This window comes from Dryas octopetala, chromosome 7, assembly GCF_963921425.1.
Source record: "Dryas octopetala chromosome 7, drDryOcto1.1, whole genome shotgun sequence".
Taxonomy (NCBI): Eukaryota; Viridiplantae; Streptophyta; class Magnoliopsida; order Rosales; family Rosaceae; genus Dryas; species Dryas octopetala.
Genome location: NC_141372.1, coordinates 3,099,646 through 3,117,029, shown reverse-complemented (window position 1 = coordinate 3,117,029; position 17,384 = coordinate 3,099,646). Strand labels below are relative to the sequence as shown.

Sequence of the window (17,384 nt, the reverse complement as noted above, 5' to 3'; positions counted from 1 at the left end):
TTAACATTTATAGCTTTTTTGTACCAGAAATGTTCTTTTATTTTGGAAGATTCAAAGAAACGTTTTACGCCTCTCAAAATCAAAGCTAATAAGTGCAAGTCGCAAGCAAACAAGACATTACTCACACAAGAAGATGTCATAAGATGGATAAAAATGAAATTATAAAATGGACACATTCATTTATAAACACTGAGCTACATTAATGCAGATAGACAACAAAGTCTCACACTAGCTAACAGAGGGGAAATGATCTCCAGACCGGAATATAAATATCCCAACACGATAAAATAACCAGCAGACTTGCAACCTACACAATATCCGAGATAAATTTCCTAAAACTGCAGGGATGAGACCATGAGTAAAAACCTGACCTACTAGACAATTAGCAGTCAACCACGAGAATACAGAGAAAAGCCAACCTCAGCAACCGTCAAGGCCGGGCTCTCTTGTTGCTGCAAGATGGGCATTTGTACTGCTTGATATGCTCAGCCCTTGCTGGGGTGATCTTAACACACTTCCCATGGAACCACTTCTCACAGATGTCACAGCAAATCCAGAATTCGTCTGATGCATAGTTCTCTCCACAAGCCCCACACAGTGTCTCTCCATGCTCGTCATCCTCTTCATCTTCCAAACCCTCCTCATCGTCATCCTTTGATTGCACAACCTTCGAATACTTGGTCTGAGGCTCAGAACCTCGCTGCATTTGGCAACCCAATATAAATAAAGGTAAGCAAAAATGTACAGTTAAATTTGTATCTTCCAGGTAACCGAAAATAATGTGTTTATCTTCCAGGCTTGATGTTGGCATGACATCACAATATCACTATACACTCACAGTTAAATATTTCCATTTTAACAGAATGCACAGTTTCCACATGGATCCAAATATCCCTGGTCACAAGGCAACTTAAAAATAAAATTTTATCAGAATGATTTTAAAATGGACTAACTTTCATAATTCAGCCATGCCAACATCAACCAGTAGTATTACATTATGAGATTAAAAACTAGCAATCCAAGTTTTTCAGACCTTAGAGTTTGATTTAGATTTGTTGCTGCCATGATTTGAATTTGATGACTTCTCCTTTACTTGTTTCTTGGATGTCCCTGTCACAACCTCAAATATTGTTGGAAGGTCATTGATCATATTGAAAAGGCGTTTCCTGCAATGTAAATACCAAGGGGATATTGGTAAAAGAACTTAAGAACCTACATACCACAAAGTTGCAAGACGAAACAAGAAAAAAGTCAAAAGAAAAACAATAGGGCTTCTAACTTAATTCTCAAAATCCTATAACTTAAAAGTTTGAGAAGTTCAAAAAGTGACGCTTCCTATCTGAAGGCTATGCTCCCTATCTAGGGGCCTAGAACAATAACTTTAACAACCACCAATTATGCCTATCAGTTATCAAATCCACACATTTACCATATGGTACAGTGAAGCATACCTATCAGCCTTATCAAATCCAAACCTAGCACCAAAATAAAAGGCCACTGCAAGTAGCCATGCATCACTGTGGACAGCAACCAATGATAACCAGTCCTTATCTTGCATCCCATCTCTGGCAAAATTGATACCGAGTGCAGGTTCCGGAAGCTCTGGAGGAACCTCCTCAGCAGGCAAATTAACTTCCCACTGCTCGCTTGGAAATCCATAAAGGCAAAGATTCTCCTTCTCTGTTATAAAAGATTAAACACATGCACTCACATCAATTTTTCATCAAGATATATTATGCAATTTGACTCATAATTTACTTAAAAAAAAAAAAAAAAACCAAATCCCAACATTATCTAGCGTTGTTTGAAAAGTTTTCACATTGTTTTTCAGGTATAAATTCAAACAACTTCGTTGATGCTTGAAATATATACAGAAAAAAGTTTAACAGAACATTTGAAACTTTAATGATATATAAATATATATACACACACAATACTAGAACTCATTATTCTTAATTTAAGATAATGCTTCACTAAACTTGCACCCACTCAAATTGATAAATGCATTATTCAAAAAAAGAATAATTTCTTCACTTATCTTCCAATACAGTCAATAAATAATTTGCTTTTAACAACCAACGAAGAATCTGATCTTATTAGTCTTATCAATAATTCAACTACTATAAAAGTTCAAACACAAACATGGGCTTAAATTGGCACATGCTCCAAACATGGGCAAACTCTACCAACCTCATTACCTCCAAACATAACGAAAGCAGTGAATGTAATTGTCAACAACGAGAAAGGGCAGACATAGAAGGCTAGCACCTTCTACTTTCATATATAAGAAAACCCAAATTGAATACAAACAAAAACAAAATTTATTAAAAGCATAAATCTTTAGGAAGAAACCCAAAAGAATATAAGTTAGAAATAGATTATTTTAAGGCTTTTTTTCTCCATTATGAATTATTTAAAGCATCTCTCTCACTCACGTGTCAGATATACCAGAAGTTAGCAACCCAAAGCAAAACCCTATTTCAGTTTTTTTTTTTCTTAATGCACTTTGTCAAATAACCAGACAACGTTCGTACTAAAATCAAACACTGCAAGAAATTAAAACAAATAAAAATAAGAACTGAGAAAGGGAACCCTTACCTGGGTCACACTGCTGGAAAAACTCGTCGACATCTGCAACCACAAGTACAAAGAAGAAAGAAATATCAGACCCAATTTCCAGAACTTAGGAAAGGTAGAAACTTTAGAAGAAGTTGAGAGATGAATACCGGTGGTGAGGGCCTTAATCATGCCGGCTCTTCGACCTTTGAAGTCTCTGAAGACCTCCTCAACTGTTCGCGGGTTGTACGGAGTACCCCCGTCCATATCTTCCACACTTTCTTCGAATTACAGAGCGAGAGAGAGAGAGACGGAGACCGAGAGAGTGAAGAAGAAAAAAGAGGAGGGAAAGACTGAAAAATGTTTGACCTCTCGGAGAGAGAAAGTGTGTTTGTGACAGAGGGAGAGATGGTGCGGATTTGAATCGGAATGAATTTGGATTAATTAACCGGATTTGATAAAAGAGGGAAGAGTCCGTGAACCTGACGAGATCGGCCCAATATTTGAAAAGCAAAAAAAGCCCTAGTAAGGATCTTGCCACGCTGGCACTGGCCAATTACTGTTGTGGTGATTGGATGGTCGTGGGCCCAGCGTCTGACAATCTTTCAAATTATCATCATCAAGGCCTTCCGGAAGTGGGCTGTGGGCCTGCAATGACAGACCTTGTAGTCGTCCATTTACTTCTCCATCAAAGCCCAATTTAACTCTGATCTCTCGTTATATCAACTTACCAAGTGCCCTCCTTTCTTTTCCCAAAACCAACATAAATGCACATCTAACGATTAAAGAATTTTTCCATCAAAGTATACACTTTATATGACCTACCAGTGATGAGAAAGATAAAGTGACACTTGAACCTATGAAGTCAAACCTTCCACTAAATATAGTTCCATGAGCTCTTGAATATTGTTGTATTCTTTGAAAATACAAGTGAAAAGATAGACACACTAAATGTATATATATTAGTTATATGAAAGTTTTAATCTCACCTAACACCCTTTTGTAGCTATCTATATCAAGCACAGTGCCTCTCTTGTATATCTCCTCAAATATCCTCTCAGCCTCAAAGACCTGCCCCTTTCCACACAACTCTTTGACAAAAACTGAATAGCTCTCCAAACTAATAATGTAACTTTTATCAAGTGCTCCACAGAAAACTTGCATTGCCATATTCACGTTGCCATCCTCACAATAACTCTTAATCAAGCAACTGTAGAGAGTGGTATCAAGTTCATGACCATTCCGAAGCATGTCACCAACAAGCTCTTCAACTTCCCACATCCGACATCTCATACTACAAAGACTGCATATCACTGTGTTGTATGACAAGAAATTTGGAGTGCAACCCATTTGTGGCATCTGCTTAAGAAGACGAATAGCTCTTTCGAGGTCCCCATTTTCAACAAGAATCTTGAGCACTGCATTAAAGCTTGAAACACTTGGATTTAGGCCTCCCACCCTCATCTCCATTAAAAGGGAAATAGCTCCGTCTGGTTTTCTCATCTTACAAAACTCATTCACAACGACCACATATGCTTTCTCATCCGGCTTCATCCCAAGACTGACCAACTCTTTATGATGTTTAACAGCTTCATCAGACCTCCCCACAATGCAAAGCCCTTTCAATATACTGGTATGTGTTGCTACATCGTCCTTAACACCATTCAACCTCATCTTTGTCATCATCTTCTTTGCCTCATTAACATGCCCACTCAAACACAAACCATGAATTAACGCATTGTAAGTAAACACATTAGGCTCACAACCCTGTTTCACCATTTCATTCATACACTTCATTGCCTCGTCCAATTCACCTCTCTTACAATACCCATCAATCAAAGTTGTATAACTTACCGTATCAGGCAAACAAACCTTCCTCTCCATCATCTGACTGAAAACTCTCCTCGCACTCTCAAAATCATACTTCTTACAAAACCCATTAATCATAGTATTGTAAGTAATCAAATTTGGCTCACAACCCATTTCATCAAACACCTTTTGGGCATTCTCAATCGCACCCATTTTGCAAAACCCTCTAATCATTATTGTATAAGTCGAAACATTGGGTTTGACCACATCTTCCTTGACAATCTGATCATAAATTGCCTCAGCTAATTTAACCCTATTAGCCCTAACCAGCACATCCAATATAGCATTATAGGAAAACAAGCACCTCCCATTCTCAATCAATTTCGCTTTGTGTAACCAATCAATGGCAGCCCTAATATCTCCACGACCACCTTGAGCTTTGATAAACTTACCAAGCATAAAATCAGAGAGTCTATTTGATTCATGGAGGAGCGACAAGGCAGTGGAGAAGAGGGAGTGGGAGAGAAGGAGGTCAGTGATGGCCCAGTAGCATTTGTGAGTGTGGGAATAATTGTTGGGATTAGGGTCAGGGTTTGAGGCCCATTTGAAGAATAAGAGGGCATGGAAAGGGTTGGTCTGGTTCTTGATGACTTGGATAACGAGGTTTGGGTTTAGGTGAGGTGAGAACTGGTTAAGAGAGGCTGAGCTGAGGTTTGAAAGGTTAGGTTTTTGTGGGTTTAGGGTTTGCAGAAGGGAGGTAATGAAGTTTACTAGAGAGGGATTAGTGGAGGTGGAAGATGGGTTGGTTAGGGCTCTAGCTGGCATAGCCATTGATTTTCCGAAGACCCTTTACTCAAGAAGAAGTGAAGAACTGAAGAAGAACATGATGCGTCTAATTTAAGGCCTTGCAGTTTGAGTACTGCTACTTAAACTACGTTTGAGGCCTACATCACTACTTATATACCCAGGTTGATTTCAATTTTCATACATGTTATCGCGAAAATTCTACTATGCAGTCACGACATGTAGACATTTTTTACCCTTTGATGATGACGAGTTTACATTTCTATTATTAGGAATATAAATTTTTCACATTAAATATGTTTATATGTCATACAAATATTATCTATATCAATGACAAATTCATTTTAAATTAGTAATTTATAATTTAATTTATAAAAAGTAGGTCATTTTAGTATACGAATGTGTGAAGTTTGTATCTTAGTGTAGTAGATTTAGAACATTTTTACGTGCGTAACCAAAAATGTGAATGAATTAAAATATTTGCATCAAAATTGCCCCATCAAGATTGAAGTAGTTTTAGATTGACTCACTTAATACAAATTGCTTCCACTTATTTACATTAAGTTGTTTGTGACTTTAAGTTATCAAACCAAAATGATCGATCTCACAATAGTTTTGGGGGACAACATCCTTTAGGGGGTCGGAGTGCTTTGGCACCAACAGCTGGTTTGGGAGCAATTGTACATGTTTGGTCGGACCACGCCATGAGGTGGAGTTGAATTCTATCCATCTGGTCGATGGCTGAAGCCAGAGTGTCCTTAAATTCTGACTGATCACAACAATGAACGAGCCCTTCAGAGCAGACATGTGAAGGCATCAGGCTCTTGCCCTCTAAACGAGAGATCACAAGGAGATGTCCACTCGCATATGCTTCCTCATGAAGCCTTCCAAGCCCAGAACGATCAGCAGCTGAACCTTTTGTTATTGAGTGGATGCAAATCAGACCCTGCATGCAGCTGTATTTAGAGAATAAGAAAAAATGGAAATAAATTGTTTTAAGTGCAGAATTGTTACCTCGTCGGTTCGTTTGATGTCCAATCCAAACCGATTATCTCCAAGTTCAGGTATCAATTCAAGTAACACTTCTGCAACTCCAGGCATAAACCACAGTCTTATGCCCTGCACTATTTGGAACGTTGTTGTGTGGTTTTGTTGCCTACCCCAACTCACTTCTCTTCCTGTCAAATTGGTTCTCTCCTTCAGGGAAAAAGAAATCAAAATCAAAACCATAAATAATTGGGTTATTAGCAAGCAATTCAGCATGACTAAGAGAGATCTTAATACCGAGGACACAATCTGTTCTGTTTGAATATTGACAAAAACAAGAGGAGCCCCTGAAGCTATTGCTGCAGAAAGCCAGGCCATGCACCTGGCTGTTGTGGCCTCAGTGTTGTACTCGCCTGGTAAGGGCATGAATAAAATGGAGCTCACAACCGTGCAACGTTGGTCAGGCAAATGTTTGTCAACTTTCATCTTCCAGTCATATTTAACTCCCTTTTTGTTATATCCCCTGTACTCCACATTCACCAAACTCCTACTCATTTCTGCCAAATCAAATAAAACACCAATTAGAGTTCTAATATGATGTTAAACAACTACTAAACCCCAAAAATTAAATTATAATGGACCTTCTTTCCTAAATGGGTGGACAATATTTCATCTGTCAAGAAACCTACCCTGCAGCTCAGTGCATTGATCTGAGGTCAAGTCCCCTAACACTGCAACATGTCTGTCATCTGTAGCAGCTCTAATGGTGTACTTCCTCTGAAGCATTGAAACCCTCTCAGCCACAACGCGAGCCCGGAGCTTGAGTGTGCTATCACCCCTCCTCACCTTGACCCATATGACCTCTATTTGTTGGCTGAGCTTAGCAAGTTGTGAGTGAAGCTCTGACTTTGCTTTGGTAGACACAAACAACTCCTCAGAAAGATCACAATTCTCAGAACTATAAAACCCTTCAATGATGTCTCCAGGCAATGGCATGCTCTCATCCCACTCTTCTGTCACCTCTTGCTTCACTTGTTTCACACACACCAATGTCTGAACACTGCCCATGTTCTTCTTCTTCTTCTTCAAAGTGAAGCAGTTCCTTCCCATCGAACACCTTATTGATCGAATTCAGTGCAGGACAGAAGTTCATGGAGCTCTCTTAGGAATGTCCATCCATGTTCGAACATTTCAAGGGGGTCAATTTTAGGTCTCTATATATAATTATTATATTGTGACAATGCCTAGTCTGCCTAGACAGCCGGCTGGCCGCTCTATAGAATATTCATGAGAAAAATGGAATGGGAAGGAATAATTAAAACTTCCATATATAATAAAAACAAATAAAACATCTCCAATGTGTGGTCGTTTCCTGTACAACTTCATATAAATATTTGTAAGCACCGAAAGAAAGAAAGAATTGATTGGACTACTCTGCAGTACAAAATTTGAATGAGAGGAGGATATATATGCATTTAGTTGATTCACATTATGGCACAAGTGAGGCCACTTCTGTTTCAAGCCTTTGGATTTCAGCTTGAGCGCGTGCCCTTATCTCTGCATCATTTGAATATAAACTTGGTCTCAAGTTTGTTTTTTGCCTCTCAATGCTTTTGATCTGCACCATGTGATGATCAAAAAATAATGGTTGGTTAGGAAAAATAAAGCAGAAAAGAATTGTTTAAACAAGTTAAAACATAGAGGAAGACAAAAACCTTTCTAGAAGGCCACCTACTCAATCCATATTTGCGGCATATCCTTTTGACAACAGTTGGGCAGACAAGCAATCTCTTAGCAGCCTCTTCAATGGTGAGATGGAAGTACTCGCGAAGATCATCCAATGTCATATTTGCTGTTCTCTCCCTCTGCACTACTCACCAGTCAGCATGACACAAAATTAACCATGTTAAAAAAATTTAACTAATCGAACCATGAAAAGAAAAAAGTACTGCATAAGTGGAAAAGGGCGAGAGTCAAACTCTTGTCGTGAGTATAGCATACGTGCTCCACATTCGGAGCTATAAGCCCCCAATATACTTAATTCAGATGAAGTTAAGGTATGTTATATATTGGAAGCTATTGCAATGAGCAAAAGGATAACAACAACCTGTTCTGCAAGGGAAAACCTACGAGTCCTCTCAATCTCATTCTCAGCCGCCTCTGGTGGATTTGCAGGTTGTTCCATTTCACCTTCCGCTCCTGGATTTGGTGAAGATGCAGGAATGAAGTCGTCGGTATTTAGAATGTCATCCCAGTCCATTCCAACACAGAGGGCCTCATAAAAGATTGCCAATGGATCTTGCTGCATACTGTAGCCCTCTAGCTTTCTTTCTAAGCAGTACTGCATTAGGAATTGCTTCACCTCCTCTATGCTTTTCTTGCAAAAACTAATTGAAAAAATAAAATATATCACATATCAAAAACAGGCAATATTAATTTATTTGGTGTCACCCCTCAATATTTAAATGAATCACATGGTTCAATAGGAGGGAACAAAGGGTACTGGAAATTAGACTTACTCAAACATTTGATACTGATTATCATCAGAAGAATTCACATTGAAAATATTGCGCCGAATCTCAAGTATTGCATGACAGATCATTCCGAGTCTTCCATGAATTTCAAGTTTCATGATATCATTGCCTTCCACCCAAAAAAAAAAAAAAAGAATAGATAAGTAAAAGTAACACACTAGTTAACATTTTTGGTAACCGAGAGTGTTCTAGGCTAGCTCTTGCGCACCAAACACACACTAGTTAACATTTAAACCCAATAAAAAGCCACTAATTAGTGTATATTTACTGCAGAATTTGATGAACCTAGACTTACTATTGAAGTGTATTATTTCCCTGAGCACTTGGCAACAACTGCAGTTAAAGGGTACTGGTGGTTCAGGCCAAACTGTAAGTGGCCTCACATCAGCAAACCGCGGATTCCGATCAAATTCATCTCCTCTTGGCGGATCAAAATTACTCGATTCTCCGAAAATTTGTGAAGGACCCGCTTGCGAATCACTCCCTCCTACATTGTTATCAATAGAGAGATTGCCCAAATCTCCCATTGTCGGATTGGGATCATTTAAGAGATGGTCAAAATCTTGGACTCCATCAAATAGAGGCATTGGATGGTAATCATGATTAGGGGAAGAGGGTCCTTCCAATGGGGGTGGTACATTTTCAAGGATCGGATCGGAATCATCATACAACAAATTCATAATCTCATTATATGGGCCGAGATCATAAGGGTCATGGTAAGGTAGAACCGAACACGGATCTGCCATGCTACAACTCTCAAATCAAAAGTCTGTCAATGTGAATTGTCTGTTGGCTCTTTGTTTTGAGTTTTTGCTAGTGTTGGGCGTAGAGGGAAAGCGTTGTTGGTGAACAAGCACCAAAGTTGTTGATACCAACTTTGGTGCTTGAGAGAGAGGAATTGAAAAGGGGTCTCCTTGTATTGAAACTCAGAAAAAGTTTGAGACGGTGCAAAGAAATAGAGGAAGAAGGCGCGAGTGACAGTTTATGACCGTTGAGGGACATAGTCGGTTAGGATTTTGAAAACTTGTGATGGTGTGATTGGGTGCTATGAGTTCCACAATAAGGATCTTATTCCCCTTGAGATCACACGGATACCATCACGGATTTCAACTCTCCCGAGATTGATCTATTATTTACCTTATAGAAACATTTTCTTTCACACTAATGAGAGGTATATATGCAAGGAGTGTCATTCTTCACAAACCATATCCATGCACTTCACTTTCTCTTTGTTTTTCGAAGAAAGAGATTCCTTGAAAACATTGTTGTCTCTATTTTTTTATAATTTGAGTCTTGTTATTTTGTATAAGCTAATTTATTTCATAGTTCAGACCAAAAAAAAAAGAAATTTATTTCGTAGTGGAATGAGTTCTTGCACCTTAGTGAATTTATACTTATAATAATCTCACCTTATTCTAAATTTTTTTTAAATATTAACTTTCGAAGATAGAAAAGGGTCACGTGAGTGAAGTGATTAAACTTCTATGGACTTGGATTACAAGTGGAATGACGAATTTACCTATGAAAAAGTGATCACATGCGTGACAAGTGATGATTTTTTAACGGACTTTGCAACCGAGTTGATAGAAATGACATATTAGCATTCAAAGTAAAGTTGAGGGGACAGATTAATACAACATATAATTCATATCCTGAATTGACACAGGAGATAAAGTTTAAGTCATTCTTAAAAATTTTTCTTATAATAATGTTTGTAAAAATCATTATTTATGGAAAATCTCAAACATCCTATGAGAGGGTTGTACTAATTGCAGGCAAGAATTCTTCATAAATAGAATGCTTACCAAATTTTATCAGGGCAAAAGGACAATGGTCATAAAACACTCAAACATACAATTTTTTTTTTGTATGTTAGCATTTGTTTTGTGGAATGAGATTTTAGGATCTTATAGTAAATCTTTTTTGGTGTTTTTCTTTTTATGGTTGAGTTTGAAGAGAGGGTTCGAACTTAGGTACATTGTGGGTAATTTTATGGTCCTTTTAATTGAGCTACACCTAACAACTGCGATGTCATTTTTGTGTTTATACGTATAAATATAAATGAATAATTATCATTATAATTTATTATATAGTTAAGGAATTGGCATTATGATGGAAAATCCACCTCCTCTTTTGAGAATATGAAACCCCCTTTTCCACCTATATGTTTGCACTTAACAAACATAGGAACACTCGTTCTCATATTTCATTTATCCAAAACAAACAAACACAGCAATAGCCAAAATGAAATATTGAATCCGAGGAGGGGCAATTGGTAATTTGCTTCAGATAATAGTCATTTCCAATTGCCACCTGTCCAAAACTCCAAGTAAAAAGTCTAAAAGAGGCCACAAAATGGTGAAAAGGAAAAGAAGAAAAAGAAACGTTTCAACGTCCCAAAGGCTAAATCAAGTGAAGTAAAAATGAAAGCAGCACTATCAACGCTGGTCAGCTCCAAGAATCTGAGTCCTCCTCATCACTCCTCCACTTCTTTCTCTCGCTCCATTTGGCTGCTCCCAAAGCCCTTTTCTCCTCCACCCACTTTCCTTACCCCCATACCCTCCAGCACCTTCAACAACACCCACAACAACAACATCGGTCTCAGCCGCAAGTCTCTGATCCACACTGCTAATTTCTCTTCGAGTTCGATAATGGCCTCGGCTTACAAGCCCGAAGAAGCCAGGGCCCCCCCTGCCCTTCCCTTGCCCATCCCTCCTGTCACCAAGGCAAGCTATGTTAATATCTAATATCAGTGTATTTGGGTTGTTCCTATATTTTGTATTTATAGAGTTTGGTGTGCTTGATTTTGAATTGGGTTTTCTTTATGTGGGTGTAGTTCAAGATTGGACTGTGCCAATTGTCGGTGACGGCGGATAAGGAGAGGAACATCGCGCATGCTCGCAAGGCCATTGAGGACGCTGCTTCAAAGGGTGCCCAGCTCGTTCTCCTCCCCGTAAGTTTCATTATTCACTCACTCACTCACTATGGTATAGTGATTAAGGTGGCTGGTTCAAGTTGGTTATGGATTACTAGGCTGCTATTGCTTAAATTAAGATATGGGATGCCATATATCGGAAATTCATCCATTGAGAAGTTCACTTATTCTGGGCTTTCAAGATTGGATAGTTCACCACTTCACCTCAACTAAGCCAAAAACCCAAAATAGTTCCATAAAACCAATGTGAATAGAATTACAGAAGTTGGTGGTTTATTGGGTTTGTTCATTTTTACCAACTAAACAGAGATTTACCATTAAACTGGGGCCTGGGGGTATATAAGAACAATTTTGTGTTGATGATTTAAGTAAAAAATGGTGGTTATAAAGTATAAGCTCATCTCTTTAAGTAAAAGATGTTAAGATTTCAGCTTCATTTTGTGTTTGCTTTGTTGTATGTCAGGAAATATGGAATAGTCCGTATTCAAATGATAGCTTCCCGGTTTATGCTGAGGACATTGATTCAGGTGGTGAGGCATCTCCTTCAACAGCCATGCTATCTGAAGTTTCTCAACGTCTGAAGATTACCATTGTTGGAGGATCTATTCCAGAGCGTTCTGGGGACCGGTTGTACAATACTTGTTGTGTCTTTGGTACCGATGGAAAGCTGAAAGCTAAACACAGGAAGGTAATGCTCTAAGCTTAACATCAAGGGTAAGTGATAATAATCCTAATATCAACAGTGCAAGTCTTTCATTCTGGTCCATGGGGTTGATGAGCACAAGTTCTTAACCTGCCATTTACTTGTAAAAGGAAAAAGAAATGGAGAGGATACTTTTCCTTTGATTGAACCTTCAGGGTTGGGGCACATAATGTGTTGAACATTCAATGCTAACATCTCAAAAGAAATTATTTGTTATAATCTTTGCTTCTAACTGATTCACTAACAAAGATTGTTGGCATATGGATGTAATCACAGATACACCTCTTTGATATTGATATCCCTGGGAAGATTACCTTTATTGAATCAAAGACTCTTACAGCAGGGCAGACTCCTACCATTGTGGACACAGGTTTGATGTTCATTCTGTGCAGTAGTGACTATTCCAATTATGTTGTCTATGATAATCAAGTTATCTTTATTCTTTTACACAAACTTCTATTCCTTGGTTGAAAGAAGTTGTTCTGAGTCCTTATTGCTGAGATAGTAACCATCAAATGGTTCCTGCAGAAGTTGGGCGTATTGGCATCGGTATCTGTTATGACATTAGGTTCCAAGAACTAGCAATGATTTATGGAGCAAGAGGTTAGCCTTTTCTTTTTCTTTGCTGTTTAACTAATGTAGAGATTATCTCTGCACTTGTTGTCATAATGGAAATGGCATTATTTCTCTTTCATTTATTTCTTTTCTATTTAAAGACTGTACTTTCTGCTGTTAAAACTACTGAATGATAACAGTATTAAGTTGTTGACATCAGGTGCTCACTTGATATGCTATCCTGGGGCTTTTAACATGACTACTGGACCATTGCATTGGGAATTGTTGCAGAGGGCAAGGTATTATTTACATTTTTGCATAATTTATATTCCTTTAAACTATTTGTCTAAGATATGTTAATTCTGTTTTTAGTTTTTTTTTGTAATCATTCTCACTGAGATTTGCCTTTCTATGTCATGTGCAGGGCTGCAGATAACCAGGTACTGTAGCATATGTCCAATATCAGATGCACATCCTGATTTACATTTGTAAATAAACTTGAAGTTCATGTCCCGATACAAACAGAATTTTGTGATAAGCATCACCATTTTTGTTACAATTATTACGTTGATTGTCCACAGACAGAACTGCAACTTCATCATCACATATTTGTCTTTCTAGGGTGTTGAAGGTTGTTTTGATGCGACTTATAAATGATATTTACCATTATGTGCAAGCGTTTGTACTTGTTATGAAGTTATTTTATTTTCTATTAATCTCATGAGGGATCATATATCGCAAGTCACCAAGTATAGAATACCAATATGTGTATGTGCATCTTTACTTTAAATGTAATTCAATTTATGAGTTAGGCTTTCCTCCACATCAACTCAAACGATTTCTCATGGGTGCTTTTCTGTGGGTTGTCAGCTATATGTGGCGACTTGTTCGCCTGCTCGAGATGCTGGAGCTGGTTATGTTGCATGGGGCCACTCCACCCTTGTCGGACCAGTAAGTAGATAATAATATTAACTTTTTCATGCATGCTTCCATTGAATTTTTACTAGAGGCATTCTTTGAAAAGTTCATACAGTGTATACTTAATTTACTTGTTTACAGGAGTTCTCTCTTTTTACTTTTAATAATAAAGCGATTGCCATCATTTTGATACTGTTTGAAGCATTTGGGATCACAAGTTATTTGCAGATAGAGTCTGACTGAAAGTTAAATGTGGCAGTTTGGAGAAGTGCTGGCGACTACAGAACATGAAGAGGCAATAATCATAGCAGAGATCGATTATTCACTTCTGGATCTTAGAAGGTGATGTGGTTTCCAACATAGTAAATTTTTCTATTCTAAGAGTGTTTGTAGACTTATAGATGAAATACTTTTTTTCATTATTTTATGTAAAATATTTAATATAAGTTTGTTCTCAATTATTCAGGCAAAACCTCCCCTTACTGAAACAACGACGAGGTGATCTTTACCAGCTGGTAGATGTTCAGAGGTTGAATTCTCAATGATTACAGATTGGCACACGAGTCTTATTATGCATGAAAGAAGTGCCAGTGAGAAACTATTGTTAATGTATCAAGTGATGGAAGTAATGGAAATAATGAGACCATCTGATCATGGAAGACTCTAGTTATTGTGACTGTATGAACTGATAAAGGGAAGCAAACCCTGAAACAATTCTCAGATGCTTGGATTTGCTGTGGATTCATTTGTCTCTATGTTTTCATAACAAAAGTGTTCTTATGTGGGGGGTGTTGCCAAGAGATAAACTTCAATTGTGCAACAGGAGAGTAATAATAATAATGATAATTTACATTGTTAACGAATTTATACCAGAATGGATGTGGACCTAATTAAATCTCAATTTCAAAAAAGCTATAATTTCTTTTCTCCAAGATATTTGTGAGTTGAGAAGTAGAGTGGTAACTCATTGGGAAGATAAGGTAGGAGGTGTTGAACAGTGTTGGGCCCTGAAATTGAATTGGGAGGGACAGAGGCCATAATAGAAGGCCCATAAGCAAGGGAATGCACGTGAAGATGGAGACCCCATGAAAGCAGCCACGTCATAGAAAGTGCACGTGGGTACAGCTTGTACAAAGCCTCAGTCATCACTCCTCTGCAGTCTGCAGGCAGGAGCAGACAGAAACCTGAGAGAAACTGATAGAGGAAAACAGAACCCAAGGCCAAGAAGAAGGAGATGCCCATCTGCCAGTATGCCTGCCAATATATATGTTGCTTTGTTGGGAAAAGAGCACAGTTTCTCTCTCTCTCTCTCTCTATCTTCTCCTCCTTGGGATCCCCACTCTCACTGTGCATCTCTTTCCCAATGGTAGTGCATGTTTGGCATGAACTCAGTTCTTAGTTTCATACTTAAAAAAAACAAACAAAAAATTACCAACATTTAAAGGTAAAAAATAGGGTTTTTTTCATATTTAGTACTTGAACTTTGATCATTGTCTTAATGTGGTACCTAAACTTTTATTTGTCCCAATTGAGTACCTAAACTTTTATTTTGTGTCTAATAGGTACCAAAATGAATTTCTGTTAAAATTATCAACAAAAGTTAGGGGCAATATAGTCACGTCAAAAAATTTATTTTTTAATTTTAATTTTTAATTTTTTTTGTTTGTTTTGTGTTTTTTTTTTAATAATTTTAAACATATAAAGAAAATAATTAAAATATACTTTGACTATATTGCCCCTAATTTTTATTGACAATTTTAACAAAAATTCATTTTGGTACCTATTAGACACAAAATAAAAGTTTAGGTACTCAATTGGGACAAATAAAAGTTTAGGTACCACATTAAGACAAGGGTCAAAGTTTAGGTACTAAATATGAAATAAACCCTAAAAAATAATGTACATACATCACATCCAGTATTTGCATGATGAATTGATTTTTTTTCTAGCTCAATTGGCAAATCTACAAAAGAGGTTCATCTACTGGCGACCAGTGATGGACCCACATGGCGCCATTGCCCACGGGGAAAAACCAAGAGGATTGTAACTGTAGTATTCATAGTACCCTACAGACCTTACACAGAGAGAGAGAGAGAGAGAGAGAGAGAGAGAGAGAGAGAGAGGTGTTATCAGGTGTGGCGTGTGCCCATGCTTTCGGTCACGTGGTATACGGCTGAAGACGCATGTTTGGGCCCCAAATCTCATAATGTTTACTTGCATCGTGTACAATACGCTTGGAATGCTCAACACACAGCAGACAAAAAGATGGCTCCATAAGCTGGCCAAGGGATACCTTACGCTCGCTACATATTTTGGAAGCAATGCTATTATGCTAACAAAATTAAAGGACAAGCACTTGTAGGGAAGACCAAAGTCGTCCTAATATATCAAAATCCAAAAATCAAAGCCAAATAATGTACCAATAATTATCCAAATACAAAAATAATAATGTACCAATAATGATAATTGAAAAACGAAGACAGTTCCAAATCAAATGAGCCCACATAATTTCAAACTATTGTTTGGTGCACGAAGCTAACTTAAATTTAAAATGTTCAAGAGCTCATAACTAACTCCATTTATTTTTACTGATTCAAAAAAATATTTTTAAGGATGGGAAATTGTTATTTATTATTAACACAATAACGATGTGGGAACTAGGAATTACCAATTTACCATATACGTCCAATGTCATATATATAGTACCACTTCATCATACATTCATACCTTTCCATTTTATAAGAAAAGAACAGATTGGGGTGTCCCTAGACCCTAGCCGTGACAGGGTGACACCCAACAATGATAGGGACTTCAAGAGTCAAGACACGTGGCGACGGCAATTTGCTAAGCTGCCCCTAACTCGCGAGCATGACGTATGCGTATGAAGAATGCCAGAGAGAGTACCCCCCATGTCCGCACGTGTCAAAGGCGACGTCGTATAGGACATAGTGAGAGAGTGTGGTCCTACACAACCATTAAGTAGAGCCAGGTCCACAGGAGTTACGCGTGATGCTCAGATCTGACCGTTCATTATTGGCGACCGGTTAAATTTACGTAGGAAAACGGACCTGTAAGGGGGCCCACCAAAGTATCACAATCCGTACATCCTAGCTGTCCAATGATTTTAACGCATTCTTCCCATCTCTTTTTTATTTGAAAAAATTATTTTTTTCGGAAAAATATGAGAAACTTATTTGGTGTAAACTGTGAAGGAGCTCCACATTTCTTTTGTCAAAAAAAAAAAAAAAAGTTTAGTCTCACCAGTCACCATAAATGATAATGAGAGTTGAGAGTTGAGATTAGAGATTATTATGAGGAAATATTGTGAGAATAATGGTCATGTGCCTTTTTCCTTCTCCAGGGTACACTAGCTTCGGCTTGTTTGAGGTGTTGAGATCGACAAGGGGGAAAGGATTTGTCCCCGATATTAAAAAAATCCGTCAGTCAAGAATTTCGTTTAGAAAGAAAGAGAGATATAAAACAAGATACATAAACATTTGGACTTGTTAAATACATTGTTCCAACCTTTTTTTTTTTTTTTTTTCAGTGTCTTTTATATTTAAAACATTTTTGTGATATGAGA

The 17,384-nt window shown here is 37.8% G+C and overlaps 5 protein-coding genes across 5 annotated transcripts; 1 reads left to right on the top strand and 4 right to left on the bottom strand.

The window, feature by feature from the left end:
- Nucleotides 1-134: 134 nt before the first annotated feature.
- Nucleotides 135-2,981, bottom strand: AL4 (alfin-like 4). Its single transcript, XM_086252712.1, has 5 exons — nt 2,727-2,981; nt 2,599-2,631; nt 1,452-1,680; nt 1,034-1,166; nt 135-700 (listed from the first exon to the last, which is right to left on the bottom strand). The coding sequence occupies exons 1-5, from the start codon at nt 2,821-2,823 to the stop codon at nt 431-433; spliced, it is 762 nt and encodes a 253-aa protein (XP_086108838.1). The 5' UTR covers nt 2,824-2,981; the 3' UTR covers nt 135-430.
- A 469-nt stretch (nt 2,982-3,450) lies between these two features.
- Nucleotides 3,451-5,260, bottom strand: LOC147278505 (uncharacterized). Its single transcript, XM_086252288.1, has one exon. The coding sequence runs from the start codon at nt 5,194-5,196 to the stop codon at nt 3,523-3,525; it is 1,674 nt and encodes a 557-aa protein (XP_086108414.1). The 5' UTR covers nt 5,197-5,260; the 3' UTR covers nt 3,451-3,522.
- A 513-nt stretch (nt 5,261-5,773) lies between these two features.
- Nucleotides 5,774-7,266, bottom strand: LOC147278504 (uncharacterized). The gene is made up of 4 exons (XM_086250185.1): nt 6,846-7,266; nt 6,454-6,713; nt 6,184-6,366; nt 5,774-6,115 (listed from the first exon to the last, which is right to left on the bottom strand). The coding sequence occupies exons 1-4, from the start codon at nt 7,264-7,266 to the stop codon at nt 5,774-5,776; spliced, it is 1,206 nt and encodes a 401-aa protein (XP_086106311.1).
- Nucleotides 7,267-7,645: 379 nt separating this feature from the next.
- LOC147278503 (RWP-RK domain protein) lies at nt 7,646-9,436 on the bottom strand. The gene is made up of 5 exons (XM_086250184.1): nt 8,986-9,436; nt 8,676-8,799; nt 8,264-8,543; nt 7,872-8,021; nt 7,646-7,774 (listed from the first exon to the last, which is right to left on the bottom strand). Exons 1-5 carry the CDS (start codon nt 9,434-9,436, stop codon nt 7,646-7,648), a joined length of 1,134 nt encoding a protein of 377 aa, XP_086106310.1.
- Nucleotides 9,437-11,098: 1,662 nt separating this feature from the next.
- On the top strand, nt 11,099-14,658 carry LOC147278502 (Nitrilase/cyanide hydratase and apolipoprotein N-acyltransferase family protein). Its single transcript, XM_086249932.1, has 10 exons — nt 11,099-11,416; nt 11,527-11,643; nt 12,089-12,313; nt 12,605-12,698; nt 12,857-12,931; nt 13,104-13,182; nt 13,308-13,323; nt 13,754-13,834; nt 14,061-14,143; nt 14,268-14,658. The coding sequence occupies exons 1-10, from the start codon at nt 11,114-11,116 to the stop codon at nt 14,344-14,346; spliced, it is 1,152 nt and encodes a 383-aa protein (XP_086106058.1). The 5' UTR covers nt 11,099-11,113; the 3' UTR covers nt 14,347-14,658.
- Nucleotides 14,659-17,384: the final 2,726 nt, after the last annotated feature.